Consider the following 16,774-nt stretch of genomic DNA (forward strand, 5'->3'; position numbering starts at 1 on the left):
CGCTATTTGAAGGGGGCGTGGCCTAAATGCACATGTCCGATTGGGATTTTAAGTTTTCCAGACCCCTGGGTGACACCTTGGTACAGATGGGGTTACACCAGTTTACATCCTCTCAGCTAAACTATTCCTGCAGACTGTCAGCGGTCTAAACATGGGATATGATTTGTAAAAAGTGTGTCTGTCATCTTAAGTCATTACATAACCACACTTCAGCATTACAATATATATATCATGAATATGATACAGGTAGATAGTGTTCCAACTTGATGATTCACGTTTTCAAATACTGGCTCTACAAGAGAAACTTCTTGTTTCAGGCATCAAGCAGCGGATCCTGGACATGCTGCTCTGCTACAACCCACTGTGGCTCCGGGTCGGCCTCGAGGTAATCACCACCCTGGCGTAAACCATGTAGACAGTTACAACAGGAACATGTGTAGAGCATTTGAACTATCTGTTTTACTTGCCCTTTGTTGGTTTGCCCGAAACATGCTGTGTCCATATATGATGTGAAGCAATATGAGGTTTTATAACTGAACAACCGCAAAAAGCTGGAAAATTGCTGATGCGGCGGAAAACAATATGTATTCATTCATCCCCAACAACCAGTGAATTATTTAAACTGTTTACAAAATGTGGTGTTATGTGTACTGTGAATGTGAATTTTCTTTCCCTGTTACCTGGGGCAGTGGGGTAGCCTAGTGGTTAAAGCGTTCTCTCGTCATGTCGAAGACCCGGTTTGATTCCCCCACATGGGTAGAATGTGTGAAGCCCACTTCTGGTTTCCCTATCGTGATATTGCTGGAATATTGCTAAAAGCGATGTAAAACCAAGCGGCATTAAACCCGACACTCGCTCGCTCGCTCGCTCACTCACTCACTCACTCACTCACTCACTCACTCACTCACTCACTCACTCACTCACTCACTCACTCACTCACTCACTCACTCACTCACTCACTCACTCACTCACTCACTCACTCACTCACTCACTCACTCACTCACTCACTCACTCACTCACTGTTACCTACACTGTCACCTTCGAAAAAAAATTCCTAAACCCTTTTCTTTTGGTTTCTTTTGTTTTTCATGTTAAAGACTTTCATCGTTAAGATGACCACCTTAACTTTAGTGTAGTGTCACTGTGATAGACATGGAGAGAGTAAACAGTTGCTCTCTTGGTAGAAACTTGATGTCCTTTGTAATCAGACTTCAAGGCGTCAGCCAAATTGATTTGTAAAACTTTATTTCAAATTATTTTGCATACAAGGTGGGGTACATGGTTTTTTAAACACGTTGCCATGATGTTCAAGCTTGTCTAGTTGGGATTACAGTTTTTGTCAACATACAGTCAGCTTTCTGTACATACAGTGCTTTTCAGAATACCGTATTCAACGTAATAAGCGCCCCGCTCTAATAAGCGCCCACGGCGTTATTTGCTAATATACTGGCTAGTGAACAACCCAGTAAGCACCTTTTCCGATTGATCAATGTACACAAGACCTATTTATTCGTGTATAATACGCACTCGTTTGTTATATGCACCCTTAATTATGGGCAATTAAATTCTCGATAATATATCTATCGTGTATAATACACACAGATTTCTTTTTTAAATTATTTCAGGCTGTCAGCATTAACCACAAAATTTACAATCTTTCAAACTTGTTTTTAATATCACCAAAATTATATTCTAATAAGAGCCCCCTATTTCTAATTTTGAGAGCGCCCCGGGCGCTTATTACGTCGAATACGGTATGTGTTTTCCCATGACTATTATTTTGAGATGTAGTATTTATAGATATTTCTTGGCATGAATGCCTGCAAGATTGTAGATGTGGTCTAAAACAAAATTTTATCACTTTACCTTTATTAAGAATCGTATCTATTTAATAATGTTTTTAAAAATATCACCTGAAGGTTTTCAAAAAGTATGCATCATGTTTTTGTATCCACGTTTCAGACTGTCTATGGTGAGGTGCTGCCTCTTCAGTCTAACAGTGATGTGATTGGCCTGTCTCGATACATCTTGTGTCGTCTCCTCGGTAACCCAGACATTGCTCAGGAGTATGCCCACCCCAGCGTGCCGCACCTCTACAGAGACGGTAAGCCATGTCCTCCACGTACTCTACATGTTCTGGAATGGTCAACGTGTTCATCATATCAAAATATTGAAAATTACTGTACATTATTTTTTTTCTTCACTGAGCTAAACAAAATGTTATCCAATGGCAATGAACCAAAAGTGGAAAAGTAGTCAAATTCCATTTCCAAATTGCACCAGATTGAGAAGTTATGTCATCTCCTGATGATTCTTGTTGTGATTTTATGTTTTATAGATGTTTTGCTAACCAATTAAATAATTTTGTTTAGCTCAGGACTTTTTGTATATTTGGTTCACAACTTCTTTGGATTAGTCGGTTAAGTGGGGAAAAAATTCACTGAATCCCTTGAGATTTTCCTTCCGCAACAATCTGTTTAAACTGAGCTCCCTCATCCACGTAACACGTGTTTCAGGGTACGCCGAGGCCATTGCGAAGCATGCGTTGAAGAAGTTCCTGCTCATCGTGTACTTCCTGGACCACGCCAAGACCGCCCGCCTCATACAGCACGACCCCTGCCTCTTCTGCAAGGATTCAGATGTCAAGGTGAGGTGCAGGTCAAGGCATCACAAGATAGAGGAAAATGTGTGGTGCTCAATCTCGTTAAGTTACAATCTTTTGCTCCAATACAATACCTCTCTGCAGACATATCAGGTGCATGAGGTGGAGCCAGTTAGCATCAGGGCTTCTAATTTCTCGTGATGAATGTACTTTCATGACTTTCTGTGTGCCTGAGCGTAGTTTTATGTCACCGTGGGTCTGACCAGAGTCACATGTCTCTCGGTGGGTCTGAGCGTAGTCAAATGTCTCTCGGGGGGTCTGAGCGTAGTTTTATGTCTCCGTGGGTCTGACCAGAGTCACATGTCTCTTGGTGGGTCTGAGCGTAGTCCCATGTCTCTCGGGGGGTCTGAGCGTAGTTTTGTCTCCGTGGGTCTGAGCATAGTTTTATGTCTCCGGGGGTCTGACCAGAGTCACATGTCTCTTGGTGGGTCTGAGCGTAGTCCCATGTCTCTCGGGGGGTCTGAGCGTAGTTTTATGTCTCTCGGGGGGTCTGAGCGTAGTTTTATGTCTCGGTGGGTCTGAGCATAGTTTTATGTCTCCATGGGTCTGACCAGAGTCACATGTCTCTCGGTGGGTTTGAGCGTAGTCCCATGTCTCTCGGGGGGTCTGAGCGTAGTTTTATGTCTCCGTGGGTCTGAGCATAGTTTTATGTCTCCGTGGGTCTGACCAGAGTCACATGTCTCTTGGTGGGTCTGAGCGTAGTCCCATGTCTCTCGGGGGGTCTGAGCGTAGTTTTTTGTATCCGCATGTCTGAGCATAGTTTTATGTCTCCGTGCGTCTGAGCATAGTTTTATGTCTCCGTGGGTCTGACCAGAGTCACATGTCTCTCGGTGGGTCTGAGCGTAGTCCCATGTCTCTCGGGGGGTCTGAGCGTAGTTTTTTGTATCCGCGGGTCTGAGCATAGTTTTATGTCTCCATGGGTCTGACCAGAGTCACATGTCTCTTGGTGGGTCTGAGCGTAGTCACATGTCTCTCAGGGGGTCTGAGCATAGTTTTATGTCTCCGTGGGTCTGAGCATAGTTTTATGTCTCCGTGGGTCTGACCAGAGTCACATGTCTCTTGGTGGGTCTGAGCGTAGTCCCATGTCTCTCGGGGGGTCTGAGCGTAGTTTTATGTCTCCGTGGGTCTGAGCATAGTTTTATGTCTCCGTGGGTCTGACCAGAGTCACATGTCTCTTGGTGGGTCTGAGCGTAGTCCAATGTCTCTCGGGGGGTCTGAGCGTAGTTTTTTCTATCCGTGGGTCTGAGCATAGTTTTATGTCTCCGTGCGTCTGAGCATAGTTTCATGTCTCCGTGGGTCTGACCAGAGTCACATGTCTCTCGGTGGGTCTGAGCGTAGTCCCATGTCTCTCGGGGGGTCTGAGCGTGGTTTTTTGTATCCGTGGGTCTGAGCATAGTTTTATGTCTCCGTGGGTCTGACCAGAGTCACATGTCTCTCGGTGGGTCTGAGCGTAGTCCCATGTCTCTCGGGGGGTCTGAGCGTAGTTTTTTGTATCCGCGGGTCTGAGCATAGTTTTATGTCTCCGTGCGTCTGAGCATAGTTTCATGTCTCCGTGGGTCTGACCAGAGTCACATGTCTCTCGGTGGGTCTGAGCGTAGTCCCATGTCTCTCGGTGGGTCTGAGCGTAGTTTTTTGTATCCGCGGGTCTGAGCATAGTTTTATGTCTCCGTGGGTCTGACCAGAGTCACATGTCTCTCGGTGGGTCTGAGCGTAGTCCCATGTCTCTCGGGGGGTCTGAGCGTAGTTTTTTGTATCCGTGGGTCTGAGCATAGTTTTATGTCTCCGTGCGTCTGACCAGAGTCCCTTGTCTCTCCATGAGTCTGAATGTATTTTGAGTCTGAGCATCCATCGTTCCACATCTCCCCAGGCAAGCAAGGACATGCTGACTCAGTTTTCCCGGGACTACCTGAGTGGGGAGGGGGATGTCACCAAGCACCTGGCGTACTTCGGCTACACCGTGTCCCACGTCCAGACGGCCATGGACGAGTTCGACTACGCTGTCACCAAGCTTGGAGTGGACCTCAGGGATGGTGTCAGGCTTTCGTAAGTATACAGATATTGTGAAATAATCTTTCATTTTTCATACATTGCTAAAATATAAAGCAACCAATCAGAATAAAACTACAATATATCATTTAATATTATAAGAAGACGCTGACTCATGCCGAAAACCTGTGTTCGATTCCCATGATGGGTGCCATGTGATTCAGTATGTCCTTCTTTTTCCTTCACAGGATATTTTGGAATGCTAAAAACAACATACACCTAGAGCAAAGAGAAGTGATCATTTGTTTCCTAGTTGACTATAAAAATTGTGTTGTATTTATGCTTCATGTGGTGTTTTGAACCTCTTGCATAGGCGAGTGTTGGAGCTCCTAACAGGGGAGTGGAATCTAGTGAAGTGCCTACGAGCTCCAGCTGTCAGCCGACTACAGAAGATTCACAACATAGAGATGGTATTCCGCACCCTGACCGAGCGGGGACTTGATGTGGCCAAGGTTGATGGTAATAGCCCAGCGCTTTTTCCAAAATGTGAAAGTCCCCAATGGCAAATTTGGGAAAAGATTAAAATCCTTATTTATATTTCAAAGGTATTTAGATATTGCATGCAATTCAATAATGTAGTGGGGGCACGTGTGGCCCAGTCGTCTAAGGCGCCGTGATTTGCTGTGCAGAGTTGCGTCCCTTGGGCACGCCAGAAACCTATGATTGTGGGTTCGAATCCCGGTTCTCCCCGACTATGTTTCTAGGTTTGGCAGCACCATACCCGTGCTCGTGGGTTTCACCAAAGTGGTAAACATCTGAGACCTGCATCACTTCGGGATTTCCTCCCACATTGAGCTGACACGCCACGATGTAACTGGAATACTGTCAAAAGCGGCGTTAAACCCAACTCACTCACTCAATAATGTAGTAATAAGATTTAAGACAGCATGATTGGTCGGAAGTTACCAATGCTTGTCTAAAGAGGTGACTAAATGGATCTGGTGGTCGATTGGTGATGTTCTTGATTGCATGTCTCTGTACCCTGATGATATGGGGCATTGCTTGTAATATCAGTCTCTGGTTTGTCTGGTCAAGACTCAAATGTTTACAAGCTATCATGATTTAACAATCTTTGTAGTATGAATGAAGAGCAACATCAGTTCTTGCCCTTCCTGTCTTCTGTTCTGTAGCCACTATTCACACATTTGTGTAAGTCTGAAAACAAACGACACACTTGTTACAAGTCTCTTTCATTTTCAGGTGGCAAAATTGGAGCCAGAGATGTGGTTGATGGACATCGTGAGAAGACCCTCAAGATTCTATGGCATCTCATCTTTCACTTCCAGGTACATCCTCAATATAACTTCCACAACCTCTGTACAGCCCTGACAACCTCAGTGTAACTCCCAAAACCCCAGTACAGTCCTGACAACTTCAGTGTAACTCCCAAAACCCCAGTACAGCCCCACAACCTCAGTGTAGCTCCCACAACCCCAGTACAGCCCCACAACCTCAGTGTAGCTCCCACAACCCCAGTGCAGCTCCACAACCTCAGTGTAGCTCCAACAACCTCAGTGTAGCTCCCACCCCAGTACAGCCCCACAACCTCAGTGTAGCTCCCACAACCTCAGTACAGCCCCACAACCTCAGTGTAGCTCACACAACCCAGATACAGCCCCACAACCTCAGTGTAGCTCCCACAACCTCAAAATAGCTCCCACAACCCCAGTACAGCCCCACAACCTCAGTGTAGCTCCCACCCCAGTACAGCCCCACCTCAATGTAGCTCCCACAACCCAATACAGCCCCACAACCTCAGTGTAGCTCCCACAACCTCATTGCAGCTCCCACAACCCCAGTACAGCTCCACAACCTCAGTGTAGCTCCCACAACCCCAGTACAGCCCCACAACCTCAGTGTAGCTCCCACAACTTCCTTGTAGCTCCCACAACCCCAGTACAGCTCCACAACCTCAGTGTAGCTCCCACAACCCCAGTACAGCCCCACAACCTCAGTGTAGCTCCACAACCTCAGTGTATCACCCACAACCTCAGTGTAGCTCCCACAACCCCAGTACAACCCCCACAACCTCAGTGTAGCTCCCACCTCATTGTAGCTCCCACAACCCCAGTACAGCCACACAACCTCAGTGTAGCTCCCACAACCTCAGTGTAGCTCCCACAACCCCAGTACAGCCCCACAACCTCAGTATAGCTCCCACAACCCCAGTACAACCCCCACAACCTCAGTGTAGCTCCCACCTCATTGTAGCTCCCACAACCCCAGTACAGCCACACAACCTCAGTGTAGCTCCCACAACCTCAGTGTAGCTCCCACAACCCCAGTACAGCCCCACAACCTCAGTATAGCTCCCACAACCTCAGTGTAGCTCCCACAACCCCAGTACAGCCACACAACCTCAGTGTAGCTCCCACAGCCCCATCTCAGTGTAGCTTACACAACCCAAATACAGCCCCACAACCCCAGTACAGCACAACAACCTCATTGTAGCTCCAACAACCCCAGTACAGACCTACAACCTCAGTGTAGCTTACACAACCCCAGTACAGCCCCACAACCTCAGTGTAGCTTACACAACCCCAGTACAGCCCCACAACCTCAGTGTAGCTCCCACAACCCCAGTACAGCTCCACAACCCAATTACAGCCCCACAACCTCAGTGTAGCTCCCACAACCCCAGTACAGCCCCACAACCTCAGTGTAGCCCCCACAACCCAATTACAGCCCCATAACCTCAGTGTAGCTCCTACAACCTCAGTGTAGCTCCCACAACCCTAGTACAGCCCCACAACCTCAGTGTAGCTCCCACAACCCAAGTACAGCCCCACAACCTCAGTGTAGCTCCTACAACCTCAGTGCAGCACCCACAACCAAAGGACAGCCCCACAAACTCAGTGTAACTCCCACAACCTCAGTGTAGCTCCCACAACCCCAGTACAGCCCCACAACCTCAGTGTAGCTCCCCCAATCCAGTACAGCCCCACAACCCCAGTACAGCACAACCTCATTGTAGCTCCCACAACCCAAGAAAACCCCTACAACCTCAGTGTAGCTCCCACAACCCCAGTACAGCCCCACAACCTCAGTGTAGCTCCCACAACCCGACTTCAGCCCAACAACCTCAGTGTAGCTCCAACAACCCCAGTACAGCCCCACAACCTCAGTGTAGCTCCCACAACCCCACTTCAGCCCCACAACCTTAGTGCAGCTCCCACAACCCCAGTACAGCCCCACAACCTCAGTGTAGCTCCCACAACCCCAGTACAGCCCCACAACCTCAGTGTAGCTCCCACAACCCCAGTACAACCCCACAACCTCAGTACAGCCCCACAACCTCAGTGTAGCTCCCACAACCCCAGTGCAGCACCCACAACCACAGGACACCCCCACAACCTCAGTGTAGCTCCCACAACCCCAGTGCAGCACCCACAACCACAGGACAGCCCCACAACCTCAGTGTAGCTCCTACAACCCCATTACAGCCCCACAGCCCCAGTACAGCCCCACAACCTCAGTATAGCTCCCACAACCCTAGTACAACCCCCACAACCTCAGTGTAGCTCCTACAACCCCATTACAGCCCCACAACCCCAGTACAGCCATCACAACCCCAGTGCAGCACCCACTGCCTCAGTGTAGCTCCCACAACCCCAGTGCAGCTCCCACAACCCCAGTACAGCCATCACAACCCCAGTACAGCACCCACAACCTCAGTGTAGCTCCCACAACCCCAGTACAGCCCCACAACCCCAGTACAGCCATCACAACCCCAGTACAGCCATCACAACCCCAGTACAGCACCCACAGCCTCAGTGCAGCATGGTTAACCTCACTACAGCCCCACAACATCAGTGTAGCTCCCACAACCCCAGTACAGCCCCACAACCTCAGTGCAGCATGGTTAACCTCACTGTACCCACCACATCAGGACAAACTTTGTCAAGAATATGTGTCTTATGTCCCCTTGACTTTACCTACTTGAGTTTCATCTCGGTGACAGATTCTGATCATGTGACATCTTGTTTTAATGCCAGACAGCCTTGGCTGCCTTGTACATGCACTGTGTCACTGGTATGCCATGCCTGTTGAGACAGTCTTGTAATGTCATGACAGGTGTGTTACAGTCTCATCAATGGGTTGTTTCTTGATACATTTCCTAATATTTCACCGAAGCAGACATAGGTCTGTCTCAACACTGTCTCAGCCTAGGCTCCAAGACCTTCAAACTTAGCAATACAGACGACCCTGGCTGGGATATATCCGTTTGTAATTTACCAACTTGTGTATCGTATGTTTCTCAGATGTGAATGTTTGAATGTCTGACATGTATCGACTGTTACCTGTGCTTATGAATGTGTTACATGTGTTTATGAATGTGTTACCTGTGTTTATGAATGTGTTACCTGTGTTTATGAATGTGTTACATGTGCTTATGAATGTGTTACATGTGCTTATGAATGTGTTACATGCGTTTATGAATGTGTTACATGTGTTTATGAATGTGTTACATGTGTTTATGAATGTGTTACATGTGTTTATGAATGTGTTACATGTGTTTATGAATGTGTTACATGTGTTTATGAATGTGTTACACATGTTTATGAATCTGTTACCTGTGTTTATGAATGTGTTACACATGTTTATGAATCTGTTACATGTGTTTATGAATGTCTTCCCTGTGTGATCATGACCAACTTCCACCCCGTACAGGTTGATGTGCTGATCAACTTGGAGCAACTCCGAGAGGAGACATCCCTCCTCGAGCAGTCACTCAGGGTCAAGGTCAACATGCAGAAACTCCTCAAGATAAAACAAGAGGACAACCTTGGTAGGTAGCCCACACATGAAACTGACCCCATTGTCCACAAGAATGGGGAATCTTAATGCAGACTGTGTTTTACGTATAGACACACAAAGTTAAAGATAAATCCTGACATCTGGTGCAAATGTTTTGCTACTTCATATGTATCTAGCTGGGCAAATACGACTTATCTCGGGAGATGCAGATGATCCCTCATTCGTTTTGTAGAATCAGGATCACACACACACTCATGTGATCGCTATGTAACATATTGTGGCTTAAGTATTGGATTTGTAGCATATCATGGATTAGATTTTGGTTTATGTAACACATTATGGCTTTGATTTTTTATGTAGCATGTCGTGGGTTATATATTGGATATGTAGCATATTGTGGGTTATATATTGGATATGTAGCATATTGTGGGTTATATATTGGATATGTAGCATAACGTGAGTTATATATTGGATGTGTAGCAAATTGTAGGTTATATATTGGATATGTAGCATAACGTTGGTTATATATTGGATATGTAGCATATTGTAGGTTATATATTGGATATGAAGCACATTGTGGGTTATATATTGGATGTGTAGCATATTGTGGGTTATATATTGGATATGTAGCATAACGTTGGTTATATATTGGATGTGTAGCATATCGCGGGTTATATATTGGATATGTAGCAAAACGTGGGTTATATATTGGATGTGTAGCATATTGTGGGTTATATATTGGATATGTAGCATAAAGTTGGTTATATATTGGATGTGTAGCATATCGCGGGTTATATATTGGATGTGTAGCATAACGTGGGTTATATATTGGATGTGTAGCATATTGTGGGTTATATATTGGATATGTAGCATAACGTTGGTTATATATTGGATATGTAGCATATCGCGGGTTATATATTGGATATGTAGCATATTGTGGGTTATATATTGGATGTGTAGCATAACGTGGTTATATATTGGATGTGTAGCATATTGTGGGTTATATATTGGATATGTAGCATAACGTTGGTTATATATTGGATGTGTAGCATATCGCGGGTTATATATTGGATGTGTAGCATAACGTGGGTTATATATTGGATGTGTAGCATATTGTGGGTTATATATTGGATATGTAGCATAACGTTGGTTATATATTGGATATGTAGCATATCGCGGGTTATATATTGGATATGTAGCATATTGTGGGTTATATATTGGATATGTAGCATATTGTGGGTTATATATTGGATATGTAGCATAACATGGGTTATATATTGGATGTGTAGCATATTGTAGGTTATATATTGGATATGTAGCATAACGTTGGTTATATATTGGATATGTAGCATATTGTAGGTTATATATTGGATATGTAGCACATTGTGGGTTATATATTGGATATGTAGCATAACGTTGGTTATATATTGGATATGTAGCATAACGTTGGTTATATATTGGATGTGTAGCATAACGTGGGTTATATATTGGATGTGTAGCATATTGTGGGTTATATATTGGATGTGTAGCATAACGTTGGTTATATATTGGATATGTAGCATGTCGCGGGTTATATATTGGATATGTAGCATAACGCGGGTTATATATTGGATATGTAGCATATTGTGGGTTATATATTGGATGTGTAGCATATCGCGGGTTATATATTGGATGTGTAGCATAACGTTAGTTATATATTGGATATGTAGCATATCGTGGGTTATATATTGGATGTGTAGCATATTGTGGGTTATATATTGGATGTGTAGCATATCGCGGGTTATATATTGGATAAGTATAATATATTGTGGGTTAGATATTGGATATGTAGCATTACATGGGTTATATATTGGATATGTAGCTTATCGTGGTTAGATATTGGGACATTTGCCTTCAATGGGAATCCTAGATAAATCCTGTTACACGTTTGTTTGTTTTTTACCCCTTACGAAGCTATTGATATTTCAACTGGTCATAAATGTATTGCCATCTGATTACAGACAATCACAATGCATTGGTAGTAGATCAATTTGACACATCTTCCTCTTAGCTGTGCGAGTGAGTTTCAATAGAGTGGTAAATATCTCCAGCCTGCCACAACATGTCATAACTATTCGCACAGCGATGCTCAGTGACTTACTCACTCACCCTGGACAATGTCCACCTGTGTTTGTGCTGCAGCGCGTCGAGACAGCGGGGGTCTGATGAGCCAAGACAACGAGAGGCTGGAGATGCTGCTGAAGTGGTGTCGAGTTGTGTGTCTGCACTACGGGGTCAAGGTGGGTGCTGCAGCTAGTGTGTTGTACACTGTCAGACATTCACAGAACATCCCCAACCCTTTCCTGTGGGGAGTCGTGTCCTGAAGGCAGACGAGTCAAGTGATCGTGCAATCTCATTAAAATCAGATCTTAGTTCTCGCTGCCGCTAAACAAAGATCTGAGGACATCCCATTAAGGGTCACATCAGAACGACCTTTCGCGAACTTTGACCGACCACTGAAACGACTAACAAGAAGTTGATATCAGCCAATTAGAACGCAGCTTTCTCGAGCTTAACCGCACTCGTTTCAACCTGGCGACTTCCATTTCAGACTACGCTTTAAAAATATGTTGACACAGTTCTCGATTAAAATTTTGAAAACCGAACAAACAAACATTCCAGAATGTCTAATATATGGTTGCAATTGTGCTTCCCACATACTGTGCAACACCTCCTCCATTCAAATGTTTATCCCACGGAAGCGAGAGATAGATGATAATTTTGACGGAATCAGTCGAAAGGACCTAACTGTCATTCGGAATACCCCGTTTTAACGTTTTCAAGGTTGCATGATAAGAAAACAGATTCTGACTGTCACTTTCACGATCTGGTAAGCGACGCTTTGATTGGCCGGGTGAAAGGTTGTTCTGACGTGACCCGAAATGGGATGTCCTCAGATCTTTGTTTAGCTGATCTGATTTTTATGAGATTGGTGATCGTGAGTTTGAAGGCCAGATTTGCCCCTGATTGGGATTGTAAGTTTGTCAGCAGTATGCCTGTTCAGTGGGTTTCACCAAAGTGATACAAGTACCGGTAGACCTGCATCACTTCATGCTTTCAAGCCTCATCATGTATATATATACTACTGAAAAGAAGTTAAAGAACACCCAATAATTTCATAGGTGTGCAGTTTATCTGTCATGTCATAATACTATAGTTAATCTGGCATGCATGTAACTAAAGTAATATGAAAGATTGGGGTGGTCCTTAACTTTTTTGGAGCAGTATATATGTCATGGGTATCTCTCACATGCGCACGCACACGCACACGTACACGCACACACACACAGTGAAGATTTGTCCTACACAGAAAATGTGAAAGGAAATCTCATTAATTCACAGCAGGTGGACGGTTTCATCAGCCAATAAGTGTGGATGTTCTGGTTTCTTGTACAAGCAAGCAAACCTTCGGAAGCAGCATTTCTATATCAAATTAATAATGTAACTAGGCAGTTCCTAATGGAGGATAATAATGGCCACTCTCTGTTGTGGTTACTTTACATTTTCTTATCATTTTTCGTATCTTTCAATCAACTACAAAATATATTCTTTTAGCACTAGTTTCATATATCTATCCGGTAATACTGCCTTAAAAGTGATGTCTAAAGCTGACAGTTTGACTCAAACCACAAGCATCCTTCATTTTGATTGGGCAGTCTATGTATTCTGTGACCAGATTTGTCAGATCTTGTCAGAGAGAGGTATCTCACCAGAGGGAAAGATATCACTTTAATGAGATTGATAAAAAGGTATACTGCATGATATCAACCACAAGTAATTGTATGTGTTGGTACGGGGGCACAGGTGAAACCTAAGGTTGTGGGTTCAATTATGTTTCTAGGTTTATCAACAACATACCTGTGATTGTGGGTTTCACCAAAGTGGTAAACGTCTGAGACCTGCATCACTTCGGGCTTTCGTCCGACATTAAGGTGACACACCGTGATATAACTGGAATAATGATAAAACACTCACTCACTCACTCACTCACTCACTCACTCACTCACTCACTCACTCACTCACTCACTCACTCACTCACTCACTCACTCACTCACTCACTCACTCACTGTGTTGGTACAGTCCACATGCAGTCATTGTAAACTGTCACTATATGCAGGTGGAGAACTTCACTGTGTCATTTTCGGATGGGCGTGCCCTGTGCTGCTTGCTGCACCACTACCATCCCGGGCTGCTGCCGCTGTCGCAGGTCCGCTTCCAGACCTCCCAGAGTCGGCAACAGGACCTAGAGGACAAGGAGGAGGCGGCATGTGACCTTGACCTCAGCCAGGACTGGAGTTTCCAATATGGCTCAGGTGAGGCTGCAAGTTGATGTGCATGAGACATTCTGGAAATGTTTTGGCACTTGAAAGGCACATAACGTCAACAAGGATGATAAATGAATATATGACACTTTCTTATGGGTAACAGCTTCTTGTAATCTTTGAAATCTTGTTTCAGACTTACTTCTTGTCCCTTCACACGGAAAAGAAGTAGCTCCGAAATTTTGTTTCAAAGAATAAAAGAAGTTCTCATCCATAACAAGTGTTATGTATTCATGTTCTTTCAACTTCAAAATGCCTATCAAAGACTTCAAGAATGAAGAATGGCACACATGGTTTGTGCAGGCGTCAGAATGGTTGGGTCTGTCTTTAAAAGTCCTTAGATTTTATGGAGATTTATCTAGACCTGTCAGAGGCTTATTTTCAGCCCCTATTTTGCAGCCAACGTCAGTAAAAATTCCAAAATGGGAATATATAATGTTAAGAAAATTCTGAGCCCAGTCTTCACTACAAATATATCCGCAAAAATATTCATGATCCCTAACTTTTCACTCATTCTTGTCAGACTTCTGTATTTGCAAATATGTCAGTGTAAGAAAGGACACCTACAGTTATTGAGCCACATGTTTAAAACCTGTCTGGATTACTTTACAATTTGACATTTCCAGTGGTACAAACAGAACCCTCATGATACTTTGTCCTTGTAAAAGTAAAAAACATACATTGTTATTGAAACATACTTATCAGCTTGACCTTTCTGTCAAGAAGCTGAAAGCTATTGCGTGTATTTTTATGTACTGTATCTCTAGTTTTAAAGGGGGTTCGGGTAGCCCTGTGGTTAAAGCGTTCGCTCATCACGCCAAAGACAAGGGTTCGATTCCCGACATGGGTACAATGTGTGAAGGCCATTTCAGGTGTCCCCCGCCGTGATATTGCTGGAATGTTGCTAAAAGCGGCATAAAACCAAACTCACTCACATTCTAGTTTTACAATATGATGCAGTAAAACTTCTGAGTCTACTTGCCTGATTTTTGGCTACCATCACTTCATGTAGATCTTGATGTAATTGGACCATTACCAGCTGACCTAGAAGATTATGAGATATGTATTAGAAGGAAATATGTATTAGGATATATGTATTAGGATATGTGTAATAGGAGATATGCATTAGCAGCAGATGTGTATTAGGAGATATGTATTAGCAGCAGATGTGTATTAGGAGATATGTATTAGAACGTTTGACTCACATTTACTTTATGACTGCCGTACACAGGCCTCGATGACCCTGAGCTGTACGAGGAGCTGCTCGCCAACGAGAGAGAAAACTTCAAGATTTTGTATGAGAAGGTGGGATTTTATATTTTGACTGATATATAGTAATATTTCACTTTCTTGTGAAAAGGCTGTCAGATCATGTGTGTATTCCTTTCTTTTTATTTAATTTAAGCTGATCAGAGATAACTTTGTCAAGTCAAGTCTCATATAAAAGCAGACTATTTTTACGTTCGTTTGCAGGTGTCTGAGCTCGGTGGAATCCCCCTGATGCTGAAGTCTGTAGACATGTCCAACACCATCCCTGATGAGAAGGTGGTGGTCACCTATGTGTCGTACCTGTGTGGACGACTGCTGGACATCAGACAGGAGTCACGGGCAGCACGGGTCATCCAGATAGCCTGGAGGCATTACAAGCTCCGCACAGCACTCCGAGCACAACATGTAAGTCTAGACCATAGCTCCCTACAGCACTCCGAGCACAACATGTAAGTTGAGGCCCATAGCTCCGCACAGGACTTAGAGCACAACATGTAAGTTGAAGGCCATAGCTCTGCACAGAACTTAGAGCACAGCATGTAAGTTGAGGCCCATAGCTCCGCACAGGACTTAGAGCACAACATGTAAATTGAGGCCCATAGCTCCCCACAGCACTACTCCAAGCACAACATGTAAGTCTAGGCCCATAGCTCCCCACAACACTCCAAGCACAACATGTAAATTGAGGCCCATAGCTCCCCACAGCACTACTCCAAGCACAACATGTAAGTCTAGGCCCATAGCACTCCGAGCACAACATGTAAGTCTAGGCCTATAGCTCCCTACAGCACTCTGAGCACAACATGTAAGTCTAGGCCCATAGCTCCCCACAGCACTAGTTCGAGCACAACATGTAAATTGAGGCCCATAGCTCCCCACAGCACTACTTCAAGCAGAACATGTAAGTCTAGGCCTATAGCACTCCGAGCACAACATCTAATGTAATCTGTAAAGCGAAGTATCATGCATTCAGGACAAGCAGTAGATTAATGCCTGCTTTTCCTTTTTCAGCATGAGATCAAAGCAGCACAAGTTATCCAGACTCGAGTGAGAGAGTTCCTCCAGCGGAGACACACACAGAGACAGACGAGGGCAACCATCGTTGTACAGTCTGTATGGAGGGGTCGCAAGGCCAGGTCGGAGGCCCGACTGCGGAGGCTGGCACGAGACAACGCCAACATGGGAGTTGCTGTCACCAAGATTCAGGTTAGAAAATGGACCAGTGTAGAACCAGTGGTTATGGTTATATACCTTGGAACAATGGCTGCATGGTTTGAACTTTGCCATTCCCTTTTGTACCAACCTGGGCCCACTTGCACAAAGCGATCTTAGCGCTAAGATGATCGTAACTCCCATACTTTAACATAGGCTTACAATAGTTGTAGCACTAAGATCGCTTTGTGCAAGTGGGCCCAGGAGGTGATTTATCCCAAAATGATTCCTACATAGATTTGCTAAAATTGTCCCCACTATTGTAATCTGGAGAATTTGTTACATTGTATTTTTTTATGTCATGATTGCCCCATCTCTAGAACATCTCAAATCTCTGTGTATGAGTTAATAAGTGAAGTTTGTTTATGGCTTATTCAGCAATGGTCACCTATCTTACAAAAGCCTGTCAAAAAACAGAATAATCAAGTGGCTGATTGTGTGTGGAGGGGATGGGAAAGCCTAGTGG

General features: G+C 44.4%; 1 protein-coding gene across 2 annotated transcripts in view; it reads left to right on the forward strand.

The window, feature by feature from the left end:
• Positions 1–16,774, forward strand: part of LOC124120369 (abnormal spindle-like microcephaly-associated protein homolog) — a 51,980-nt gene that overhangs the window by 11,717 nt on the left and 23,489 nt on the right. For both annotated transcript variants that reach the window (XM_046483174.2, XM_046483175.2), the window contains exons 6-17: positions 318–385; positions 1,963–2,104; positions 2,517–2,647; positions 4,530–4,705; positions 5,022–5,167; positions 5,909–5,994; positions 9,380–9,497; positions 11,648–11,745; positions 13,623–13,818; positions 15,059–15,132; positions 15,301–15,501; positions 16,108–16,302. In XM_046483174.2, the coding sequence (XP_046339130.2) occupies positions 318–385; positions 1,963–2,104; positions 2,517–2,647; positions 4,530–4,705; positions 5,022–5,167; positions 5,909–5,994; positions 9,380–9,497; positions 11,648–11,745; positions 13,623–13,818; positions 15,059–15,132; positions 15,301–15,501; positions 16,108–16,302 (1,631 nt within the window). The remainder of the gene's footprint in view (positions 1–317; positions 386–1,962; positions 2,105–2,516; positions 2,648–4,529; positions 4,706–5,021; positions 5,168–5,908; positions 5,995–9,379; positions 9,498–11,647; positions 11,746–13,622; positions 13,819–15,058; positions 15,133–15,300; positions 15,502–16,107; positions 16,303–16,774) is intronic.

This window comes from Haliotis rufescens, unplaced genomic scaffold (genome assembly GCF_023055435.1).
Source record: "Haliotis rufescens isolate VD_foot unplaced genomic scaffold, xgHalRufe1.0.p SCAF_8, whole genome shotgun sequence".
Lineage (NCBI taxonomy): Eukaryota > Metazoa > Mollusca > Gastropoda > Lepetellida > Haliotidae > Haliotis > Haliotis rufescens.